Source organism: Taudactylus pleione, unplaced genomic scaffold (genome assembly GCF_031769625.1).
Source record: "Taudactylus pleione unplaced genomic scaffold, aTauple2 ptg000055l, whole genome shotgun sequence".
In the NCBI taxonomy this organism is placed as follows: domain Eukaryota; kingdom Metazoa; phylum Chordata; class Amphibia; order Anura; family Myobatrachidae; genus Taudactylus; species Taudactylus pleione.
Window position 1 is genome coordinate 13,242,271 of NW_028284457.1, and position 27,199 is coordinate 13,269,469.

A 27,199-nucleotide genomic window follows, 5' to 3' on the forward strand; every position below is an offset into this window, starting at 1 on the left:
CCTGTGTCACTCCAATAACACACCCATCATCGTAAAGATATATATAATATATGCAAATACACACAGTATATATACATATATACACACACACTGTATATATATATATATATATATATATGTATATAAATACCTACACACATTGTGTTTGTATATATATATATATAATCTCACCACCAGGTGATGTATTGCGCATATAATTAACATAATTTTTCAATGAGGGTAGAGATGCCGGCCGCCCACTGGCAACTGTAATTCCACTGTAAAAATCAATAGTATTAATCTATTCTTTACACAATTACCCCTGCACCCACCGGCCAGGGGTGCACGGAAGAGCCCCAGGCTTCAGCGTAAGCCTGGGGTGCTCGGGAGAGGGGGACCACTTTATTGTGCTGACTAGCTTGGGGTGTTAATGCTTTTGGCCAGGGAGACCTGGTGAAAGGGTCCCCTGGCTGTGGCATTACACCCCGGATAGATTTGAGGCTTGTGCTGGTTTTAAAAATAGGGGGAACCCCGCGCATTTTTTCCCCTAATTTTAAAACCAAGACTGGCTCTGGGAGCCCAGTGCTGGTTCTGAAAATACGGGAGAACCCTACTCATTTTTTCCCCCATATTTGTAGAACAGGACTGTCTCTGGAGCCCAGGGCTGGTTATGCTTTTTGGAGGGGAACTCTACGTCTTTTTAAAAAAAAAAAACATTAACCCTTTATTTTGTTTAAAACACACAAGCACCCTGCACATATCTCACTAATATGTACAGGCAGCTTGTTTGGGTGAGTTTGGCTGCGGTCAGACTCAGCGAACTTGTCAGAGAAAACTGGATCACATACACCATCGGAAAATACGATCTCAGCAAATCCCGATTCTTGGCAAATTTGAGAGTTTCAGAAACCTAAAATCACCCAAGTTTCAGCGATGCAAATCGAGTTTCTACTAAGGCAATATCGACCAGACACGATTCTTAGTAAATTTACCCCCTAGTGTCTATATATCATACAGATGTGTCCTCATACACCTAGTGTCTATACACTATACAGATGTGTCCTCATATACCTAGTGACTATATGTCATACAGATGTATCCTCATACACCATACAGATGTATCCTCATACACCTAGTGTCTATGGACCTCATTCAGAGTCAGTCGTTGCGGCCGCATGGTCGTACGCCACTGATGTTCGCTAAACTGCGCATGGGTAAAGTTCGCAATGCGCGTGCGCAAACTAGCTCTCATGATCAGAAATTTCTCTCTCCTTGAACACAGCCATGTCATTAGTTTGAGTGACATTATGAACCGTTTGTGGGTGGTAACAGGGGAAGGTGCTTGAAAAGAGGGGAGTGGAGATCCGAACGCAGGCGTACCTAATTATGCGAACAGCGTTTAATGGGAGTGCATAATTAACAAAGTAGTGTCATGGCACATGTGACATGGGAGGGTTTTACACTGACTTGATCGTAGTGCTTAAGAGAGGGTATGGTCAACCGTAAGCTCTACGACCAGCTCCCATGTTGCCCGATGCTCGCGATTAATCCTTATATCCCAGGAGATGACGTGTGTTGTGATCGAGAAGGGGGCATTATTTAGTCTTACTGCCGCTTCTTACCCTCGGTCATTCAGCTAACGATCTCATCTTAGGACCGCAACTTGTGATCGCTTAATTTGCATATCCGGCCCCTTTCCCCTACGACCGTGCGGCCGAAACGACCGACTCTGAGTGAGGTCCTATATGTCATACAGATGTATCCTCATACACCATAAAGATGTGTCCTCATACACCTAGTGTCTATATGTCATACAGATGTATCCTCATACACCATACAGATGTGTCCTCATACATCTAGTGTCTATATGTCATACAGAGGTATCCTCATACACCATACAGATGTATCCTCATACACCGTGTCTATATGTCATACAGATGTATCCTCATACACCATACAGATATGTCCTCATACACCTAGTGTCTATATGTCATACAAATGTATCCTCATACACCATACAGATGTGTCCTCATACACCTAGTGTCTATATGTCATACAGATGTATCCTCATACACCATACAGATGTGTCCTCATACACCTAGTGTCTATATGTCATACAAATGTATCCTCATACACCTAGTGTCTATATGTCATACAGATGTATCCTCATACACCATACAGATGTGTCCTCATACACCTAGTGTCTATATGTCATACAGATGTATCCTCATACACCATACAGATGTGTCCTCATACACCTAGTGTCTATATGTCATACAGATGCATCCTCATACACCATACAGATGTGTCCTCATACACCTAGTGTCTATACGCCATACAGATGTGTCCTCATATACCTAGTGACTATATGTCATACAGATGTATCCTCATACACCATACAGATGTGTCCTCATACACCTAGTGTCTATATGTCATACAGATGTGTCCTCATACACCTAGTGTCTATAATGTCATACAGTTGTGTCCTCATACACCTAGTGTCTATACGACATACAGATGTCTTCATACACTTAGTGTCTATATGTCATACAGATGTATCCTCATACACCATACAGATGTGTACTCATACATCTAGTGTCTATATGTCATACAGATGTATCCTCATACACCTAGTGTCTATATGTCATACAGATGTATACTCATACACCATACAGATGTATTCTCTTACACCTAGTGTCTATATGTCATACAGATGTATCCTCATACACCATACAGATGTGTCCTCATACACGTAGTGTCTATATGTCATACAGATGTATCCTCATACACCATACAGATGTGTCCTCATACACCTAGTGTCTATATGTCATACAAATGTATCCTCATACACCTAGTGTCTATATGTCATACAGATGTATCCTCATACACCATACAGATGTGTACTCATACATCTAGTGTCTATATGTCATACAGATGTATCCTCATACACCTAGTGTCTATATGTCATACAGATGTATCCTCATACACCATACAGATGTGTCCTCATACACGTAGTGTCTATATGTCATACAGATGTATCCTCATACACCATACAGATGTGTCCTCATACACCTAGTGTCTATATGTCATACAAATGTATCCTCATACACCTAGTGTCTATATGTCATACAGATGTATCCTCATACACCATACAGATGTGTCCTCATACACGTAGTGTCTATATGTCATACAGATGTATCCTCATACACCATACAGATGTGTCCTCATACACCTAGTGTCTATATGTCATACAGATGCATCCTCATACACCATACAGATGTGTCCTCATACACCTAGTGTCTATACGCCATACAGATGTGTCCTCATGCACCTAGTGTCTATATGTCATACAGATGAATCCTTATACACCATACAGATGTGTCCTCATACACCTAGTGTCTATATGTCATACAGATGTGTCCTCATACACCTAGTGTCTATACGCCATACAGATGTGTCCTCATACACTTGGTGTCTATACACCATACAGTACAGATGTGTCCTCATACACCTAGCGTCTATATGTCATACAGATGTGTCCTTACACCATACGGCAGGGGCGGATCGGGATCAAAAACCAGCCCGGGAAATTTTGAATGCAGCCCTGATGGGGGCGGGGTCTGCTGAGGGATGGGATACTCCCTCCTTATAGAACCTGATTCTAATTTGGAAGCAGTCGCGGCTACTACTAACCCCTTGCATGGTGCACAGCCATGCGTCCGAATGTGAAAGGACTGAGACACCCACTTTTGCCTTTAGACATTACCATCAGACGCAAAATCTGCTAAATTATAAATCTAAGTGTAGCCTCCAATGTGAGTGATTCAGCATCTCTGCACGTGCCCACTTTCACCAATACTCCTGTGTCACTCCAATAACACACCCATCATCGTAAAGATATATATAATATATGCAAATACACACAGTATATATACATATATACACACACACTGTATATATATATATATATATATATATATATGTATATAAATACCTACACACATTGTGTGTGTATATATATATATATATAATCTCACCACCAGGTGATGTATTGCGCATATAATTAACATAATTTTTCAATGAGGGTAGAGATGCCGGCCGCCCACTGGCAACTGTAATTCCACTGTAAAAATCAATAGTATTAATCTATTCTTTACACTATTACCCCTGCACCCACCGGCCAGGGGTGCACGGAAGAGCCCCAGGCTTCAGCGTAAGCCTGGGGTGCTCGGGAGAGGGGGACCACTTTATTGTGCTGACTAGCTTGGGGTGTTAATGCTTTTGGCCAGGGAGACCTGATGAAAGGGTCCCCTGGCTGTGGCATTACACCCCGGATAGATTTGAGGCTTGTGCTGGTTTTAAAAATAGGGGGAACCCCGCGCATTTTTTCCCCTAATTTTAAAACCAAGACTGGCTCTGGGAGCCCAGTGCTGGTTCTGAAAATACGGGAGAACCCTACTCATTTTTTCCCCCATATTTGTAGAACAGGACTGTCTCTGGAGCCCAGGGCTGGTTATGCTTTTTGGAGGGGAACTCTACGTCTTTTTAAAAAAAAAAAAACATTAACCTTTTATTTTGTTTAAAACACACAAGCACCCTGCACATATCTCACTAATATGTACAGGCAGCTTGTTTGGGTGAGTTTGGCTGCGGTCAGACTCAGCGAACTTGTCAGAGAAAACTGGATCACATACACCATCGGAAAATACGATCTCAGCAAATCCCGATTCTTGGCAAATTTGAGAGTTTCAGAAACCTAAAATCACCCAAGTTTCAGCGATGCAAATCGAGTTTCTACTCAGGCAATATCGACCAGACACGATTCTTAGTAAATTTACCCCCTAGTGTCTATATATCATACAGATGTGTCCTCATACACCTAGTGTCTATACACTATACAGATGTGTCCTCATATACCTAGTGACTATATGTCATACAGATGTATCCTCATACACCATACAGATGTATCCTCATACACCTAGTGTCTATGGACCTCATTCAGAGTCAGTCGTTGCGGCCGCATGGTCGTACGCCACCGATGTTCGCTAAACTGCGCATGCGTAAAGTTCGCAATGCGCGTGCGCAAACTAGCTCTTATGATCAGAAATTTCTCTCTCCTTGAACACAGCCATGTCGTTAGTTTGAGTGACATTATGAACCGTTTGTGGGTGGTAACAGGGGAAGGTGCTTGAAAAGAGGGGAGTGGAGATCCGAACGCAGGCGTGCCTAATTATGCGAACGGCGTTTAATGGGAGTGCATAATTAACAAAGTAGTGTCATGGCACATGTGACATGGGAGGGTTTTACACTGTCTTGATCGTAGTGCTTAAGAGAGGGTATGGTCAACCGTAAGCTCTACGACCAGCTCCGATGTTGCCCGATGCTCGCGATTAATCCTTATATCCCAGGAGATGACGTGTGTTGTGATTGAGAAGGGGGCATTATTTAGTCTTACTGCCGCTTCTTACCCTCGGTCATTCAGCTAACGATCTCATCTTAGGACCGCAACTTGTGATCGCTTAATTTGCATATCCGGCCCCTTTCCCCTACGACCGTGCGGCCGAAACGACCGACTCTGAGTGAGGTCCTATATGTCATACAGATGTATCCTCATACACCATAAAGATGTGTCCTCATACACCTAGTGTCTATATGTCATACAGATGTATCCTCATACACCATACAGATGTGTCCTCATACATCTAGTGTCTATATGTCATACAGAGGTATCCTCATACACCATACAGATGTGTCCTCATACACCTAGTGTCTATACGCCATACAGATATGTCCTCATACACCTAGTGTCTATACGCCATACTGATGTGCCTCATACACTTAGTGTCTATACACCATACAGATGTGTCCTCATACACCTAGTGTCTATATGTCATACAGATATGTCCTCATACACCTAGTGTCTATATGCCATACAGATGTGTCCTCATACACTTAGTGTCTATACACCATACAGATGTATCCTCATACACCTAGTGTCTATACACCATACAGATGTGTCCTCATACACCTAGTGTCTATGTCATACAGATGTATCCTCATACACCATACTGATGTGTCCTCATACACCTAGTGTCTATATGCCATACAGATGTGTCCTCATACACCTAGTGTCTATATGTCATACAGATATATCCTCATACGCCATACAGATGTGTCCTCATGCACCTAGTGTCTATACGCCATACAGATTTGTCCTCATACACCTCGTGTCTATATGTCATACAGATATATCCTCATACGCCATACAGATGTATCCTCATACACCTAGTGTCTATACACCATACAGAGGTGTCTGAATACACCTAGTGTCTATGTCATACAGATGTATCCTCATACACCATACTGATGTGTCCTCATACACCTAGTGTCTATATGCCATACAGATGTGTCCTCATACACCTAGTGTCTATATGTCATACAGATATATCCTCATATGCCATACAGATGTGTCCTCATGCACCTAGTGTCTATACGCCATACAGATTTGTCCTCATACACTTAGCGTCTATACACCATAGAGATGTGTTCTCATACACCTAGTGTCTATATGTCATGCAGATGTATCCTCATACACCATACAGATGTGCCTCATACACCTGGTGTCTATACGCTATACAGATGTGTCCTCATACACCTAGTGTCAATCGCCATACAGATGTGTCCTCATACACTTAGTGTCTATACACCATACAGATATGTCCTCATGCACCTAGTGTCTATATGTAATACAGATATTTCCTCAAACACCATACAGATGTGTCCTCATACACCTAGTGTCTATATGTCATACAGATGTATCCTCATACACCTAGTGTCTATATGTCATACAGATGTATCCTCATACACCTAGTGTCTATACACCATACAGATGTGTCCTCATACACTTGGTGTCTATACACCATACAGATGTGTCCTCATACACCTAGTGTCTATATGTCATACAGATGTGTTCTGATACACCTAGTGTCTATACACTATACAGATGTGTCCTCATATACTTAGTGACTATATGTCATACAGATGTGTCCTCATACACCTAGTGTCTAGATGTCATACAGTTGTGTCCTCATACACCTAGTGTCTATACGCCATACAGATGTCCAAATACACCTAGTGTCTATACGCCATACAGATGTCCTAATACACTTAGTGTCTATACACCATACAGATGTGTCCTCATACACCTAGTGTCTATATGTCATAGAGATTTATCCTCATACACCATACTGATGTGTCCTCATACACCTAGTGTCTATACACCATACAGATGTGTCCTCATACACCTAGTGTCTATATGTCATACAGATGTATCCTCACCTAGTGTCTATATGTCATACAGATGTGTCCTCATACACCTAGTGTCTATTTTATTTATTTCATTTATTTATTAACAGTTTCTTATATAGCGCAGCATATTCCATTGTGCTTTACAATTGGAAACATTTATAGAACAAAACAGGGTAATAACAGACAGACATAGAGGTAAGAGGGCCCTGCTTGCAAGCTTACAATCTATAGGGAAATAGGCATTGATACACAAGGATAGGTGCTATATATTACAATTTGGTCTGGCCAGAATGCAGAGTTTCTTTGTGGGCTGCATGATCCAGTCACACAGGAATGTCGGCCAAATGTCAGGAGTATGTGAAAGAAATACAATATGTGAGGTTATGTGTGGACTGTGAGAGGGGATGTAATCAGACATGGAAGCTATAAGGGTTATGTTGTCAGTTCTGGAATCTGATAAGCTTGTCTGAAGAGGTGACTTTTCAGGGAACGCTTGAAGGATTGAAGACTAGAGGTAAGTCTTATTGTGAGTGGTAAGGCATTCCATAGAGTGGGTGCAGCCCGAAGAAAGTCCTGTAACCGTAAATGGGAGCAAGTAATGCGCGGGGATGAGAGATGCAGATCTTGTGCTGAGCGGAGAGGTCGGGTTGGGAGATACTTTGAGATGAGTGAAGAGATGTATGTTGGTGTAATTCGGTTAATGGCCTTATGTGTAAGTAACAGTATTTTGTATTGAATACGGTAGAAAACCGGCAACCAATGGAGGGACTGACAGAGCGGGGCAGCAGACGATGAATGTTTGGCAAGGAAGATAAGCCTCGCAGCTACATTCATAATGGATTGTAATGGCGATAGCCTGTTTTTGGGAAAACCAGTAAGGAGACTATTGCAATAGTCAATGCGGGAAATAATGAGTGCATGGATTAGAGTTATTGCAGTGTCTTGTGTGAGATATGGTCGAATTTTGGCTATATTTTTAGATGTATGTAACATGATTTTGAGACAGATTGAATGTGGGGAACAAAGGACAGTTCAGAATCAAGGATGACACCAAGGCAGCAAGCTTGTGGGGCGGGGTGGATTGTTGAGTTATCAACAGTGATAAAGAGATCAGATTGGTAACTGTTATTGGCCGGTGGAAATATAATTAATTCTGTTTTAGAAATATTAAGTTTCAGGTGGCGAGATGACATTCAAGATGAAATGGTAGAAATACATTCAGTGACATGGACCAATACAGATGGTGATAAATCTGGAAAGGAAAGGTAGATTTGAGTATCATCCGCATACAAATGGTACTGAAATCCAAAAGAGCGGATTAGTTTGCCAAGAGACGTGGTATAGATTAAGAATAGCAAAGGACCTAAGACAGAGCCATACAGATATGTCCTCATGTACCTAGTGTCTATACGCCATACAGATGTGTCCTCATACACCTAGTGTCTATACACCATACAGATGTGTCCTCATACACTTGGTGTCTATACACCATACAGATGTGTCCTCATACACCTAGTGTCTATACACCATACAGATGTGTCCTCATACACTTGGTGTCTATACACCATACAGATGTGTCCTCATACACCTAGTGTCTATATGTCATGCAGATTTATCCTCAAACACCATACAGATGTGTCCGCATACTCCTAGTGTCTATGTCATACAGATGTATCCTCATACACCATACAGATGTGTCCTCATACACCTAGTGTCTATATGCCATACAGATGTGTCCTCATACACCTAGTGTCTATATGTCATACAGATATATCCTCATACACCATACAGATGTGTCCTCATACACCTAGTGTCTATACGCCATACAGATGTGTCCTCATACACCTAGTGTCTATACGCTATACAGATTTGTCCTCATACACTTAGTGTCTATACACCATACAGATGTGTTCTCATACACCTAGTGGGCCTCATTCAGAGGCGGTCGTTAGATGCAAGCGGTCGCTCTGAATTAGGGCGGCCGCTTGCATCCTGAATGGCCGCCTCCTTGTCGATTGTTAAGCTGTGGGTTAACACCCACAGCTCTAATGACTGACATGGGTGATGGTCGCGATGGTCAAGACCATCGCGACCATCAGGGCTTACGACCAGACCCTATGGTAGGGTCTGGGCACTCGTAAGCCCAAGGGAGCTTCCTGCTCTGTTCGAGCAGGAAGTTCCCCACTGACATCAGCAATGTCCCCGGCCCGCCCACCAAACGGGGTGATCTGTCACTCAACATCGACAGCTCGCCCCTCTGCTACGAGACCCCTGATGACGGAGTGCCCGTCGTTAGCCGGGTCTCGCTCATGCGCATGACGGAGCTGGCTCCGTCGTGCGCATGCGCTGTGGGGCAACATTGAGTCGGTTGTGAGCGCTCAGCGCTCACGACTGACTCTGAATGAGGTCCTGTGTCTATACACCATACAAATATGTTCTCATACACCTAGTGTCTATATGTCATGCAGATGTATCCTCATACACCATACAGATGTGTCTTCATACACCTAGTGTCTATATGTCATGCAGATGTATCTTCATACACCATACAGATGTGTCCTCATACACCTAGTATCTATATGTCATACAGATGTGTCCTCATACACTTAGTGTCTATACACCATACAGATGTGTCCTCATACACTTAGTGTCTATACACCATACAGATGTGTCCTCATACACCTAGTGTCTATATGTCATACAGATGTATCCTCATACACCATACAGATGTGTCCTCATACACTTAGTGTCTATACACCATACAGATGTGTCCTCATACACCTAGTGTCTATATGTCATACAGATGTATCCTCATACACCATACAGATGTGTCCTCATACACCTAGTGTCTATATGTCATACAGATGTATCCTCATACATCTAGTGTCTATATGCCATACAGATGTCTCCTCATACACCTAGTGTCTATACGCCATACAGGTCCGGTGCAAGGTTTCTGGGCGCCCTAGGCAACATTTCACTAAACACCCCTGCTCCCTCCAATTCATAATATGTCATGCATCAGTCTCCCCAGTTAAATAACATGCCACACAGCAGAGCCCCAAATTCATAATATACTATGTAGAATATTACACATAGTAGAGCGCCAAAATCATAATGTACCTCATAACACTGCCGCCAATTCTTAATATGCCACTCTGCCATGAATCATGCCATTCATCTTATGTTTTGTGGACTCAGCGGCGCCCTCCAGTGGCTGGCGCCCTTAGGCGGCTGCCTAAGGTTGCCTAATGGTAGCACCAGCCATACACATGTGTCCTCATACATTTGGTGTCTATACACCATACAGATGTGTCCTCATACACCTAGTATCTATATTTCATACAGATGTATCCTCATACACCTAGTGTCTATACACCATACGGCAGGGGCGGATTGGGATCAAAAACCAACCCGGGAAATTTTGAAAGCAGCCCTGATGGGGGCATGGTCTGCTGAGGGATGGGATACTCCCTCCTTATAGAGCCTGACTGTAAGTTGGACGCAGTCGCGGCTACTATTAACCCCTTGCATGGTGCACAGCCGGAGTTCGTCCGAATGTGCAAGGACTGAGATACCCACTTTTGCCTTTAGACATTACCATCAGACGCAGAATCTGCTAAATTATAAATCTAAGTGTTAGCCTCCAATGTGAGTGATTCAGCATCTCTGCACGCGCCCACTTTCACCAACACTCCTGTGTTACTCCAATAACACACCCATCATCGCAAAGATATATATATATTTATATATATAAAATATATGCACATACACAGTATATATACATATATATACATACTGTGAATATATATATCTATATATAAATACCTACACACATTGGCCCTCATTCAGACCCGATTGCCTGCGCTGAGCGCTCGCAACTGGGTCGATGTTTAGGCCCTGCGCACATGCAGCCCTGGAGCGAGAGATAAATTCATCTTGCCAAGATGTCTATTTCCAGTCAGACACGCGTAAAAATGTTGAGTGCGGACAGGTACGTCAGGCTGGCTACTATATAGAGTAGTTTTCTTTACCCACTAAGAATGCCTTCATGCAAACCAATTGAAAAATGTTGGAAGTAATGATACTTTTCCCTGTTGTCTCATTTCGAGTGATTCAGGATATGGGTGTTGATCCTGGCTTATGACACCTCTTTTGACCCCACTGACTCCTGTTTAGCATAAATACAATAAGGCGCATAAATCCATTATGAATGCGAGAACACACGTTTGACTATTGAAGAGCAGTTTAAGGTGTCTAAATAAATCTGGAGGTGTACTCCTTTATGCTCCAAATAATGTTGGAGATATTGTAAATGCATGCTATATACATCACAATATTGCCCTACATCAGGATAGAGACAATGTGGCCAATTTTGAAGCATACAACCATGAGCTATGAGTCCTTTTAATATCTAAATATATGTGTTGAACACAGGCGAGGGAAGGGAGGTTAGAGAGGAGCTAATCCAACAAAAATCCATACAAAAATTATTTATTTTGAGGTGCAAGTTTAGTAATGTTTTGTGAACTATATTTTACATTATATAGATTTTATCATTCTACCTACTGTATGGAGGTGCTGGTCTTAATATGTCTCCCTTGTGTTTGGTAAGCCTTTCAAGTGTTGTTAGTACAGATAATGGCTACAAACAGTAGACAGGGGTGTATCTACCCCTTAGCCAGGATGGAGCTTTTCAGGGGCACCGGCCGAGGTGGGGGTGCCACCCGAAGATGCCGACGAGTAAAATCACATAGTAGATCTGTGATAGAACCATTCAGCAGGCCCTGCCTATTACTCTGTCCCTAGTGGTGATTGGCTGTGTTGCTGGGAAATATAGTCCATTTCCTGTCTGAAATCTTGTAATGACGGACGTACATGAACTACATTACCCGGCATTCTGTACGCTCCGAGCTGTGGCTGAGCCGCATTCATTGCTCTTCCTGAGTTGAGCGACAAGTTTAGGTTGCCATAACTGCAGCATTAGTAACAGTTACAGAACATAGACACCCTGAAGGTGAGGTGGCTGGCAGGCAGAGGTGGTGGGACTGGGGGCCTCATTTATCAACGAGTCTTATCACTCACAAAGTGTTATAAAACTCATTGCATATTATAAATTGTGCTCCAGCCAATCAGCTCCCAACGGTCATTTTGCAAACTGATGAAAGTTGGGAGCTGATTGGCTGGAGCACCATTATCATACGCAACAAGTTTTATCATTGCGAGTGATAAAACTCGTTGATAAATTAGGCCCTCAGTGCCTACTGGGAGAATTTAATAGGGAGTGACTGGAGACCTGAAATTAGGAGAGAAGAGAAGCCTGAGAGGCGACAGCAGCAGCAATATGGAATTGGAAGGAAGGCCCATGGGGAATCCGACTGGGAGAAGTAAGAGAAGGTTAGTGTTTTTATTATTATTATTTCCATCTTAAAATACTTTTTTATATTATATTAATCTATATTTTAAGTTTGTGTTTCCGAAAATATGGGGGGGGGGCAGTCACTTACTTTGCCAGGGGTGCCCGAAACCCTACATAACACCCTGCCTTCAGGCTCCAACAGTGAATGTCCTCCCCCTGACCCTCAGTCTGGTTTGTGTTTATGTGTGTGTTCTACTTGAAGTTGGTATGCAGAGCAAAATGGCAACACCACCAGAATTCAAGATGCACTAAACAGTCCGGGTGCTTAACCAGGTATCAAGTTTATTACAACAGTATACACTTGTTAATCTGGAAGGAGCGGAGCTTGGGCGGAACATACAGAGCACCGTATGGTGATATATGAAGTTAGCAGTGCAGCAATCTAGCGGTATATACAGGATCAGGGCCGGATTAAGGATTGTGGGTGCCCTGGGGCAACTAAATTGTGGGGGCCCCATAAAAAAAATGGCCACTGCCAGGGTAAAACGCAGAATTTAGAGTGGGGAGATATATATAGATAGATAGGATAGATATATAAATTGAGATTTTATATATATATATATATATATATATATATATAAAATATTTATAGATAAAGATAGAGATTTAGATAGATATACAGTATAGATAGAGAGTTGGGGGGGAGGGAGGAAGGGACAGGGAGAGAGAAGGAAAAGAGAGAGAGAGACAGAGAGGGAGTAAGGGGAGAGAGAATTAGGAGAAAGAGAAAGGGAGGGGGGAGAGAGGGGGAGGGAGTGAGACAGAGAGGGTGGGGAGAGAGACAAAGAGGGAAATAGAGGAAGAGAGGGAGAGACAGGAAGGGAGAGAGAGGGAGGAGGGGACAGAGCGGGAGAGAGAGATGGAGGAAGGGAGCGCACACACTAACCTCTTGCAGCTGCAGCAGGCAACAGCCTCCTGATGGGGCAGGTACTTCCCTCCATTAAGCCCCGCCCCCTATCCGTGCACCCGTGAATCGCGGCATTGTCAACAAGGGGACGGGGCTTCCATAGACACTGTCGGGTGAATCAGAGCCTGAGGCAGTGGACTGCTGTGATGCTGCCGGGACCGGTACCCGGCCAGCGTGGGTGGCCAGGTTACAGTCATTATTTTCATAAGTGTGGGGGCCCCTGGACGATCACCCTGTTCACCCCTCCTATAATCCGGCCCTGTACAGGACAGAGCAGGATAATGTGGCAGGGCTCTGGAGCCAAGTGGACCACATCAGTGATCCAACGTGGCCCTCATACACAGGGCATGCGCAGAAGACCAAACAGTGGCCATCTTGGTAAAGGAGAATCCTTTATATAAGGAGTATTCATGGAGGTTGCACGGTAGTGCACTACAGATTTCAACAGTCTGGTGGTCACAGACACTGGCTCTGGTCTGATAGTGCCACCTGGTCACGTCACTCTCTCTAGGGGGTCTATGTACTAAGCCTTGGAGAGAGGTAAAGTGGATGGAGATAAAGTACCAACCAATCAGCTTCTGTCATTTTTCAAACACAGCCTGTAAACTGACAGTTAGGAGCTGATTGGCTGGTACTTTATCTCCATGCACTTTATATCAAAGGCTTAGTACATGTACATTGGTGACAGTGATAGGTTTTTTATCACTCCTTTTCGTCCATTCCTCCTGCGCTATGGGTGCCTGTTTTGTAGGCATTCATGTACAGCAGTCAGTTTTGCGATGTCTCACCTTATTGGAGCGTGCTGCGATCCTCTATCCCTTAATGTGTTTAATTTTCTGTAATGTAGTATCACAGATCTTCTAATTATCTGTGCATAAGCTGTTTTTTTTTGTTCTCCGAGTCCTGCGCATTCGCTCACTAGCCGGCATGGAGGAGTCTCGAAAAGGAGAGGGAAGTATTCCACTTCCCTACCTTAACGGTTAGGTCTAGACTAGAGAGCTCTAATGGATCTGTGACGTCACACCCATGTGACCCAGCATCAAAGGGGGGGAGGGCGGGGATGCTAACGGGGGCCCAAAAGTGTCCCCTCGCGGGTTCGCTGCGCTCGCCACGTTTCGGGCACGGTGTTTATTCCTTCTCTATGCCCACGTGGATGGTAACACAGGAGCGGTCCAGCCCTCCTGCAGCGGTCACGCGGTGGATACATCACAGAGGTCCTTTCTCCACATAGGATCTAGCATCACCTTAATGTACAAATGCATACTTCCCAACTTTCTCCCCCGGGGGCATGGCCAGATCATAAAGGGGCGTGTCCTAATGGCACACCCCCGTTTACATCACTAAGGGGCGTGCCCAGCATCTCCGAGATGCTGGGCTGCCCCCGGGAAGAAGAGGGAGAGATCAATACAGTGATGATCTGCCCAGCTGATGGGGAGAAGAGAGTATGTTCCAGGCGCACGGGCAGCACTGGATGCATCACACAGCACCGGACATGTCAGTAATGTGAATGTCAGTACTGTGGCCAGCCTGCCCCAGATGAGAGTGTGGAAATAGCGCAGTAGCAACTAGAACAGCTGCGGCTTCAGGCACTTACAGCTGAATGCGGGACAGTTGGGAGGTATGCAAACGTCCAAATTACGCTATTCATAGACGGCGAACAGATTGCGTAATTCAGAGACGGCGAATGTTAGTGAAAAAAAAATGGAAAATCATGTTTTCCGTTACTTCATTAATCGCACTCACCACACATAAGTATGGTGATGCGACACTAAAATGAAGTTTGGGTGCCGCAGGAGAAACAAGTCTCTCCATGGTAACCCACTCTATGAATAAACTAAAGCAGAGAAAAGCCCTGTTTACCACAAAACATGGATTTTCTCTGCTTTATGAATAGACCCCAGTGACCCCTAAGTCTCCATTCTCCTCTTCTCCGGCTCCTGACCTCCACTCAGTCTATCTGCCTGCACCATGCCGGCTGAGACTGGTGCTACTTGGCTGGCTGACTGGCTGGCTTGCTGCGCTGCTGCTATCTGTGAGGTACGCAGAGCTGAGAACTGCGTACCATGAATGGACAATCTCTGGCTATCTCCTCTACTTAGTCGCGTTACTGCACCACACTTGTTCCTGTTTTCACAAGGGGCGGATCTGCTTGACGGGAGTCCTCAAGGGAGCACCACTCCATTGTCCAAGCTTTCACTGTCCACCCGCAATACTGTAAGTGCCCGAAGTCACAGCTGTTGCTAGTTGCTACTGCGCTACTTCCGCACTCTGATCTGGGGCAGGCTGGCCAACGCTGGCCACAGTACTGACAGTCACATTACTGACATGTCCGGTGCTGTGTGATGCATCCAGTGCTGCCCGTGCGCCTGGAACATACTCTCTTCTCCCCATCAGCTGGGCAGATCATCACCAGGGGCGGATTGGCAGGTATTTTTTGCGGGAAGAATCCCAGTGGGCCGAATGGTCGTGAGGCCGCTTTTCTGTGAGGCCCCGCCCCCTTATTTACGTCACCCGCCGGGCTTTCACAGACTTTCACAGGCACCCGGCTGCCTGTCAGCTTTGTCTAGCCCCTGCCTTAGCCTCTCTCTCTCTAGCGAGAAGAGAGGCCAGCGGCAGCCTATTTAAACCCCGCCTAACATGCTGTCGATGTCACAAGCCATGGAGGATTCAAGAGGAAGGTGGCTTGGACCCGCGGCCAGTGGCGGGACATCAAGGGAGGTAAGCTGCGGCGGAGTTGGAGGCTGCCCAGGCAGTCTGTTAGCCTGATCGTCTCCTCTCCACTCTTCCCTCCCCAGGCTGTGAAGTGTAAAGTTTAATTTCACAGCCTGGGGAGAGGGCAGAGCGGAGAGGAGACAATCTGGCTAGCTGCACCAGTGGCCAGGGGCGAGCAATGGGGCTGCGGGTGACAGCGGCGTCAGCAACGGTGGATCCAAGGGGGGGGCGATGAGGGCGATTGCCGCCCCGGCCCACGTACACACAGGCCCAATTGCCAAAAGTCCCGCCCACTTATTGTGTGCTGCTGCCTGTCAGCTGCTACCTGGGGACACTGTATAAGGTGCTGCTACTTGGGGACACTGTATAAGGGGGTTTCTACCTGGGGACACTGTATAAGGGGGCTGCTACTTGGGGACACTATATAAGGGGGCTGCTACTTGGGGACACTGTATAAGGGGGCTGCTACTTGGGGACACTGTATAAGGGGGCTGCTTCCTGGGGACACTGTGTAAGGGGGCTGCTACCTGGGGACACTGTGTAAAGGGGCTAGCCACCAGAGGTCAGGGGTTTATTTGGCTGGGGAAGAACAATGGCAGTAGCCATTGCCAATGGGGTTGGGCTGGCTGCTGGGAGGAGTGGGAGACCATGCGCTGCATGCATGCTGTCAGGTAACATGATATGACAGGTCGGGCTGGGCTGATCATAGGGAGATGGAGTCTTAGGGCCACTTTCTGGATTTTTTCCAGGGCCACTTTCAATTCCCAATCCGCCCCTGATCATCACTGTATTGATCTCTCCCTACTCTGTCTGCTCCTCACTGCCCCCTGCCACCAGCTGCTAGGGGTATTGTAATGGAGGAGGCAAGAGGGTGCTGGCGGTTCGCACCTCCCATACATTCAAGGAGTTTGTCAGTCACAACATTGGGCAGGGGCTCCTCAATTCCTGCCCAGTGGTTCCGCTTCCTAACAAGCCTGAGTCACAGTGGTGACATTACAGTGAGAATCAGCAACAGGTTAGCATCAGTGAGGCTGAGAAGATAGGGGGGGTGGGGCATGGACATAGGGCCTGATTCATTACGGATCGATATTGTGATTGCAGGTCCATAATCGCACGCAGGTCTGCTGCAAAAATATGCTAATGATCGCCATCGTAAGGCCGTCGCCTTGCTAGCATAGAGACGCACACTGCCTCCCACTACCGCTATCTCCCATCCGTAATACCTTGAAAACCTCCATAAACATCGGTATTGAGTACCATCGGCCCCTCACGCAGAATTACAGCAGCCCTGACCTTACTTAGAAATTGCTAATCTCATTGCACTGTGCGATGGCTCTGCGTGGTCTCCGTGATCGCAGCTGAACCTTAGCGCACACACATGCATACGCAGTGCACAACAATTGGCCAACTGCGAGCTGTTGCAGTTTTGATCTTTAATGAATCAGACCTATAGTTTTGCAAAGTTAATAAGTATAAGTGGTTACTTAATGTGGGAATGTATTATAGGGTGAAGGGGTTAATGCTGTATGATTGGTTTATTTGTTGTTTATGTTTTTATTGAGGTTGTGTGGTTATTTTGATTAGATTGAGCTGCTTAATGAATATAAATGTATTTATTGATGTGGCGGTTTATTATTTGAGGGTATTACGGAATTAATTATTATTAAGTTGCTAAATTTATTGAATGGGGTTTTTGCTTGACAAAATTATCTTTGAGGAAGGTTATTTAATGATGAGATTATATTGTATGTTTGTCACAAAAATGGTATCTGTATACTCTGGCGGTCACAAAAATGCTCTCCATATTGCCTGGGCGGTCACAAAAATGCTCTTAGTAGTGTATGGTGGTCTCAAAAGTGCTTTCCTTATTGCCTGGCGGTCACAATAATACTCTTTGTATTGTATGGTGGTCACTAAAATGCTCTTAGTATTGTATGGAGGTAATTAAATTGCTCTTAGTGTTGTCTGGCAGTCACAAAAGTGCTCTCCATACTCTCTGATGGTCACAAAAATGCTCTTAATAGAGTATGACAGTCACTAAAATGCTCTTAGTATTGTGAGGTGCTCACTAAAATTCTCTTAGTGTTGTATGGTGGTCACCAAGATGCTCTCCTTTTTGTCTGGTGGTCACAAATATGTTGTACTTATTATCTGCAGTCACAAAAATACTCTTAGTATTGTATGTCAGTATTAAAAATGCTCTGTGTTGTATGGCTGCCCATGGATGCAGAGACCATTTTTGTGACAAACATGAGTGGTAACAGTTTCACAGGAAATGGGCTGTAACTGAACGAGGAGTACTGAGTCTGAGTCACATGATACAACTCATAGGAACGACATGGGCGTGTTGTTCATTTTACAAAGTCTTAAGGTGGGTACACACTGAGCGATTCTACTGAGCGACTGCACGTTTACGACATCGTAATCGTACAATCGCTCAGTAATTGTGCACAAATCGTGAACTTTTATGTCGGAAACGACCAGCGATGCGCACTCCCGCTGGTCGTTTCCGACATTGTTCATCGGGCTGACATGCTGCAGAACCTGACGACCTCGTCAGGTTGCTGCATATCGGGGAATGGGGGAGAGAGCCCGGCGCTGAACGATATCGTTAATGATATCATTCAGCGGCTGTGCTCAATGTCATGAACGACATTGAGCACAGCCTGCCGGGGACACACTACACGATATCGCTCAGGGAGCATATCGTGTAGTGTGTACGCACCATTAAAGTTGGCATGGATGGGGCAGACGCCAAGATTTATCTTACTTCTGGGCGACTGGGATGAAGTTACGTCACTGGTTCGCACTCTATAGAAGTGCTATCAAAAACCAGTGCAGGTTTTGCTCCTGTAATTACCAGTATTGAATGCACTGGAACCTCATTCTTAATTGAATCTCTGCCGTAGATTGATACTAACTTTTGAGACAGGTGGCTGTGAGTAAAAACTCTACTGTGACCAACAATGTGGATATTAATTTACTTAAGGAAGAACACCATTCACAAAGTCACAATGACCAGTCAATCCGTATTAAAGGCTGAATAAAAGCATAATTGCAAAGCGAAATTGTTGACACACATTATTCCTGAGATAATAAACTATAAAGCTGCAGCTATCTTGACTTTTTTTTTTTTAAATGAGCCGTTTGTGTGGTCTGAAGTCACTGTGACGCTGTTCCCAAACTATTGGAGCCAATTTGGAGTCTGTCTTGACAGCTGTAACTCTAGTTTGATCACAGGAAGTTTCTCAGGTAAACATGCTGCTGACATTACATGACTTGCTGACACTTATACCCCTTTTACACCAGAGCAAAAACCTGGGTTTTTGCTGGGTCTACCCGGGTCGCAGCTCAGTGTAAAAGGGTCCCTGAAAAATAACCTGGGTCAAGTGACCCTGCAATCCAACCCAGGTAGCTACCAGGGTTGGACCCAGGATGGACCCAGGTAATGGTGCAGTGTAAACGGTGCAACCCGGGTTATCTGACCTGGATCATGCCTAAAATGAGCGGATTGGTGGTTGTGGAGCATTCACCTCCCACTTTTTATGACCTCACAGGTTTAGCAGGGCAGACCTGAGTTCAGTGTGAACAGGGCTGACCTGGGAGTAACCCAGATCAAAGGTGCAGTGTAAATGGGTCTGACCTGGGTCTGACCAGGGTTGGAACCATGTCCAAAAACCCAGGTCGGACCTGGGTTTTTGGTGGAAAAGAGGTATAAGAAAGATTTTACCTGCCCAGGCTGCTAACTTAATGCAGGCACACTGAGGTGAATTTAGAAAAACCCTAGGTTGCTGTAACACACATTAAATGTAACCAATGTTTAATGTGTAGCCGATTGTGGGACTGATTCAGAGATGAACACAATGGCGATTACGTATGCAGATCGAGCGATGTTTGCCATTGCGCATAAGCCGCACTGCGATCACATTGCGAATACGGATACACAAAGAAATACATTTCACAGTGAGTGACAGGTTGTCAGCGTTTGGGGATGGTAACAGGGGGGTGGTCAGACAAACGCAGGTGTGTTTTAACACCTTTTTATGGCCGTACATAAATGAGCCACTGCAATTGTATACGCAGTATGAGAGCTGCCGAGTCTGCGGCTAGTTAGACCTTCCACAAGGGCAAGATGGCCATCGATGTTACCGATATTCATGCAAGTATGCGTTGTTGCACGCAGGTAAGAAGGCAGCAGTGGGAGTCTTTATGCTCGGGTGATCTTTGCACACATTAGCATATTTTTGCAGCTGCGTTGCATACGAAAACACAGCTGCGATCGCATTAGTGTCCGTCTCTGAATCAGGCCCTGTATGCGAAAGGTCTGATTTACGAGATTTCGTAAGAATTAGGGGGTCATTCAGATCCGCTCGTGAGCGTCAGGACGCTCCCAAGCGGGTTGATGTTCCCCACTGCGCATGCGCAAGACCCGGGGAGCGACGGGCTTTCCATCGCTACGGGTCTCGCACCAAAGGGGGCGTGCTGTCGATGTTGAGTGACAGCACGCCCCCTTTGGTGGGTGTGCCGGGGGCGTGGCTGCCAGACGGAGGCGTTCCCATGGGAACGCCTACCGTCTGAAGCCGGCCCCACTGACATCACTAGTGATGTCAGTGGGAGTGATTTTGGCTCTGATAGAGCCAAAATCACTCCAGGGCTTGTGGCAGGGAGACCCTACCGCAGGGTCTCCGTCGCAAGTCCGATGGTCGCGATGGTCAAGACCATCGCGACCATCTTTTTGGCCGCTCGCATATGCTGTGGTTGGTCACCCACAGCTATACGAGCGGCCAGGAGGCCGCTCCATTTTCATGGAGGAGGGCCCTGATTCAGAGCGAGCGCTCTGGTCAGAGCGTTCAGCTCTGAATCAGGCCCTTAGTTTTGAGTGGAGTTCATTATGTAAAGGTAAAATCCCTGGCGGATGGTGTTCCCCCTATCTGTCAGATCCCCTAGAAGGAAACCACCCCTATCGAATGCAGAGTGTTGCTGTTGATGCCATTTTCCCATTCATATGTAATGTAGGCTGATGGGAGAGGTGTGTCAGCATCACCATTAGGACCATTAGAGTCTGTAGGGTGCTGCTGAATCACAGGGACTGTCACCAAGGTAAGCAGATATTTGTAATTATCATAACTCTCTGAATGACAACGAAAACTACATTTAAACTTTTGGATGGTGTTTTATCTTAAATACTGTATATCAAATAAATCCCTCTTCTCTGACTGGTAGTGGGATATTTAAGTACTTAAATATTACACCTTTCCAAGAAAAAGCCAAATACATTGATCATTTCACACTAATTTTATTTTAATATTTATTGTAGTGAAAGTTTTTTAAGAATGCAAAAATCACTTTAGTCATTGTATAGTATGAATATTATTAATGCAAAAAAACAATTGATGGCACATCTGTTATCATTACACATGATTGTTTAAATTAACAATTACATTTAAGGAAAAATAATTATCAGGTGCTTGCTAGCAATGGTGGCACTGCTGGAAAAGGGCTCAGATATTGTAGCTTCCTCAACATACCTTTACATGATTAACCAGGCTATACATTGGAAATGTACCTGAGCCCTAACACCTAGTTGAGATATTAAAATTTTTATGGTTGATTTGTAAAGTACAAGATTGCTGCACAGTACCATTACAGTGGGGAAAACAGAGGATACATCAAACAGAGACAAAATAAATGTAGACATAGATACCAGAGGCGGCCAAATGCGGCCTGCCACCTGCTGAAATCTGGCCCCCGGGTACTTGCAGGGCACCTGCTGTGTGATGAAACAGCAGAAGAAGCCTCTCAGCTCTGCAGTGAGCAGGACTCCATAGCAGGCACTGCTATATCCTGATCTGAGGTGCATCATATTCCAGAGCTTGGTAAATTCGGCCAAAAGCATCCCATCACTCCAGCGCTTGCTCTATCTAAAAAGCCGTGTCTCGAGACTGGCCCTCATTCAGAGGAGCTCGCAAGAAGCGATCGCTCTCTCTGAATGAGGGCGGCCGCTTCATTTTTGAAGTGCGGCCTCCTGGTCGTTAGTTAAGATGTGGGTTACCACCCAACGACCGACCAGGTTGATGGTCGCATGGTCATCACCATCGCGACCATCGGGGCTTACGACGAGACCCTAAGGTTGGGTCTCGGCACTTGTAAGTCCAGGGAGCTTCCTGCTCTGTTTGAGCAGGAAACTCCCCACTGACATCACTGATGATGTCAGTGCGGCCGCCCACAAAACGGTAGGCGTTCGTTAAGGAACGCCTCCGTTTTGCAAACCAACCCCCCTGGCCCGCCTACCAAACAGGGCGAACTGTTGATCAACATCGACAGCCGCCCCTTTTGTAACGAGCTCCGTAGTGAGAGAGTTTCTCTCTCACTCCGGGGCTTGCGCACGCACGCGCAGTGCCGCTGCTGCGCGGGACTAACCATCGAGTCAGTTACGAGCACATCGGCGCTTGCGACCGACTCTGAATGAGGTCCACTGTCTCGAGACACTTCACTGAGTTGAGCCATGAGGCTCAACTCAGTGCAGTGAATCGATCTGCCCATCCCTGGATCTCCACCATCGATGGCAAAACCATCAGCCATCGTTGGTTAACCATAGACTGTAGATACATTTGGTGAATACTTAGAATTTGTGAGTATCCTCCAAAAAATTTTTTTTTTCAGGGCATTTCCGGCAAATAATAATTGATAAATAGGTCCCTGAGGATGAGTATTTTCAGATGTGATTTGAGATGTATGAATGGGAGGGGTTGAGAGATTTGTAGGTAAAAATGCGTAATGTGTATTCTGGAGGACGCAGAGAACCAGTGTAAAGTGGAGTGACAGATATAGGGAGAGAATACTATAAAAAACATGCAGAATAATCGTAGCTTTTGTATATTTCCTACTGAATATAACATAACATAATAACTATATATGCACATAAAGGCCTAATAGCTGTACTTTGTAATCTTCCAGTCCTCAAAGGAAAGTAACAGGCAAATTTCATGCATGTCTCAGAAAGACTGCAGTGGTAGCACTCAAATCACATAGATAGACTGACACATTTCTCATTAAATAGGGATATTTGTAATACCTGGCCTGCTAAAGATCATAGAAGCCTGGAGTTGTTAGGATAAATGCTTATAACCAGGTTTTCTAGGTCTTGTTGAATCCCTTGCTGTTCTCTATAGCCAGAAGCAGCTTTGAGCGGAGCACTTCAGCTTTAGAGTATTCAGGCAGAAGCAATAGCTGAGAGCATGTCTGTGCTTCTGGCAGGTAGTTCTCACGTGGGACACCAAACGCAGATATCTTCATGCATAAACTATCTATCCCAAAAACTGGGATTTTGTCATTTCCTGTCAGGAAATCTGAAAACAAAGAACATTTATCAGACATTTTATTATTCACTTTAAATTGGGAATACTTTACAAAGCAAAGACAAAAAATGTCTGCAGAAGCAGATTATTGGAATTAACAGACTTAAAGCTAGGTGGCAGCAGAGGCCACAAAAGGTTGACCACCACTTCGGTATACTCAAATAAAGCATAAATGTTACCTACATACATACTGTTGCATGCTTGGAGTACTATAGGCACAACATCCTTATATAATCCTGGTCAGGGTATTTAAATTATGCAACTGTAGGATTGTCTTTAACTGGCTTAATGTAATTCCTAATGAGTCAAAACTATTTTGAGCCCTTTAAAAAAGTTTTAGTAAATCAAGTGGAAGGTCATTTTGTTTCTTCATCTTTTTATTTTTGGAAAGAGTAATTGTACACTAAGGGCTGTATTCAATCAGCGGCGAAAAGTCAGAATCCGCGAAAAAGTATCGCGGATGACGTCATTTCGCCAGGCGGAAAAGTATTGCCATATTCAATAGCAAAGACTTTTCGCGTACGCATTTTCCACCTGTCCCGACATCGTGGCTTGCCGTTTTCGCGTCCTCTGGAATTGAATAGGGCGAATAGCGGGGGCGTGCCCAATAAGTTTCCGCATCCAAAACACGCGATGTAGGCGGAAAGTACATTCTGCCGATGGCGGCAAAATTATCGCGGCTAATTGAATACGGGCCTAAAAGTCTGTATACTGCAGTGATGTTAATGTTTTTCCACTTAGTTTCAGTAAAACATGCAATTTGAGCAAGGGAGGCCAGATGTCTGTTTCTAACTATAAATTCACACTTCTAGGCATCTAGCAAACATACCTTTATTTATTTGCTTATTTATAAAGATAAATATAGCGCTCCAGAAGTGTTACTATGTATTTATATAACTATTAGCTTCCTGAATCATACTTGCCAACTCTCCCTGATTGTCAGGGAGACTCCCTGAAATAGTAGCAATCTCCCTGTCTCCCTGAAGAGTCTAGCAATCTCCCTGATTTCATTTTACCCCATTATGAAGCTGTTATATTAAAAAAAAAACCATATATATATATATATATATATATATATATATTCAAATGGGATTATTAGTATAATTTCCCTGCATTGGTTATAAAGTAGGGATGTGCAGGCTCGGATAGGTTCGAGTTTGCACGCCGAGTTCAGATTTTTCCCTCCAAAAAAACGGAACTCAGAAAGAGGTAAAATGTTATCTTCAGGAATGATGATGTTTGTCCATACAAGATGATGTTTTGCCTCTTTCTGAGTTCCGTTTTTTTGGAGGGAAAAATCCGACCTCGGCGTGCAAACTCGAACATATCCAAGCCGGCACATCCCTATAAGACACAATGATCCCTATGGCTACAAGCAGTTTTGAAATGTACCAGTAGATATTACTAACTGCTTTGGGGCTCATTTACATTTGGATGTAAGCCAGTATTATGACACCTCTCAGATGTAGCAGTACACACCCACTTTACCACCGCACTCATAGGTGTTGCTTTCACAATCTCCCTGAAATGCTTTTTCAAAAGTAGGCAAGTATGTTCCTGAATTAGTATAGAAATGAAAAAAAGGTCAAAATAGTTTGAGTGGCCATGGTGAAAGAATTTTTGAACAGGTAACAGATGTTTATTTAAATACTGTTTGTGTATGTCTCCAGATTTTATAAATGTCCTTCTATGTGGTGAATAGTCACGGGTCAAGATACTTACTGGTGGGTTAAATAATGTAATTATATTATTTCGTTTTTTTATCTTCATAAAACTAAAAGGACCTATATATCAAGCCCAATTTTTCATAAAATGATGCAGAAAAGCAGTTTCTGGTTTCTGCATTATTTTATGTATTGCTGCTATGTACTGACAGCCTAATGCGGGAGATTTTATGGAAATCTCCAGCAAAAGGCTAATTAGCGCTGCAGACTGCAGTCGAGTCCCCATTATCAATGGGGATTACGGTCTGACCCCTATGTACTGTACCAAACTTAAAATACGTAGGCAAGGTTTTCGGAGTATGGCCCTGTTGGATTACGTCATCATCTCATGCAGCCTCCGGCCAGCTCCAGAAACTTACAGTGTGCACATGCGCAGTGTCAGATTCCCCGGAGGAGTCTCTCACAAATGTTAAAGATTACTCAGATACCCCAGGGATGTAAATCGCAAGGACAGCAGTTACTGTTTTCGCTTTCCCAGCGAGTTACAGTAAGTACATATCGGGAACAAAGTGAAAAAGTCAATCGGAAGGCAAACTGTTAATAATCGGGGCACTGCCGCAATTATTAATACATATGCCCTTGATACTTGCAATATTATTTAGCAATAATAGATTTGAGACACATATTAAGAAATATGGATGAATCATGGGACTATTGTGTAATTTGTATACATACAGAGAAAGCCTTTCTTTTTTTCCAGGGGTAATTTATGGAAAACCTTCCAAAACATGACGATAGTTTGGTGTTTTCGAGTGTACTTTCCCATGTAACTGGTGTTCTGCAGAGAAAAAGATGCATTTTTTTAACACATAAGTAAAACGCTTTACTAAATACAAGAATAGATTTATAATTTTTTAAATCCTAATTGTAATATATAGTAGTAATTCCCCAAACATTTCTCAGGATAACACAGATGAGGTTATATGATGCAGAAATGTAGATTTTTCTATGTTTAAAGTAGGATATTTATAAGCTACATACACACAGAGTTTTGTGAATGATTTGGCTAATGAACAATCAAATTGATGAAATCTTGATTTACATACAGTATGATAAATTAAACAATTTAACTGTTCAACAACAATGTTAAACAATCTTTTGATTACACATACTGTACATGATGGGAAACTCAAATTGCAGAGAAAGAATGGGTTTCCTACTCATTGCACAAGCCCTTCATTGCCATACTAAGGTACAGTTTGTTAATGAGGTTATATTTATTTTTTTTGTATTTAGTATTCAAATTAAAATATCACTTTTATTTAGTTTCTTTTTTTTTCCATAATAGTTTTTATTGAAAATTTAGTATAGAAAAATAAATGAGGATACAGAATGAAAAAAAGGGGAAAAGGGGGAAGCCAGACATATCGCATATCACAAAACAAAACAAAATATAATTGGTCAGCTTACAAACATTTGATTCATAGACATAAAAAAGAACTTTTAATACACATAAAAGTAATTAGAAACAGGATACTAAAGGAATGATGATTAGAACTACCCCGAATCTGAATGAGGTGAGCAGAGAACACCTAAATCAACAGGAGCGCTATAAATAGTGGAATGACCTTGTTTTTCCCTATATTCTCCCCATTGAAACCATTTCATATGGATGGAGTTAGCAGAGGAGGAATATTTGCTATCCAATGTTTCAAAAACAAAGTGCTTATGAACCTTGTTTTCTATCATTGTGATGTTGGGCAAGTTAGCAGTCTTCCACCCCTGAGCAATTGCAGCCTTCGTAGCTATTAAAATATGTCCCATGATGTATCTCTCACCACAGGATAATGTC

General features: G+C 44.0%; 1 protein-coding gene across 3 annotated transcripts in view; it reads right to left on the reverse strand.

Annotated features, from left to right (window-relative positions):
* LOC148535181 (putative E3 ISG15--protein ligase HERC6) overlaps window positions 1-27,199 on the reverse strand; it is a 157,615-nt gene that overhangs the window by 13,905 nt on the left and 116,511 nt on the right. For 2 of the 3 annotated variants that reach the window (XM_088464478.1, XM_088464477.1), the window contains exons 22-23: window positions 26,083-26,185; window positions 21,677-23,674 (exon numbers count right to left, since the gene is read on the reverse strand). In XM_088464478.1, the coding sequence (XP_088320604.1) occupies window positions 23,463-23,674; window positions 26,083-26,185 (315 nt within the window). In that variant the 3' untranslated portion in view covers window positions 21,677-23,462. Of the gene's footprint in view, window positions 1-21,676; window positions 23,675-26,082; window positions 26,186-27,199 lie in introns of those variants that run through there. The other variant, XR_015876088.1, reaches the window with a different exon arrangement.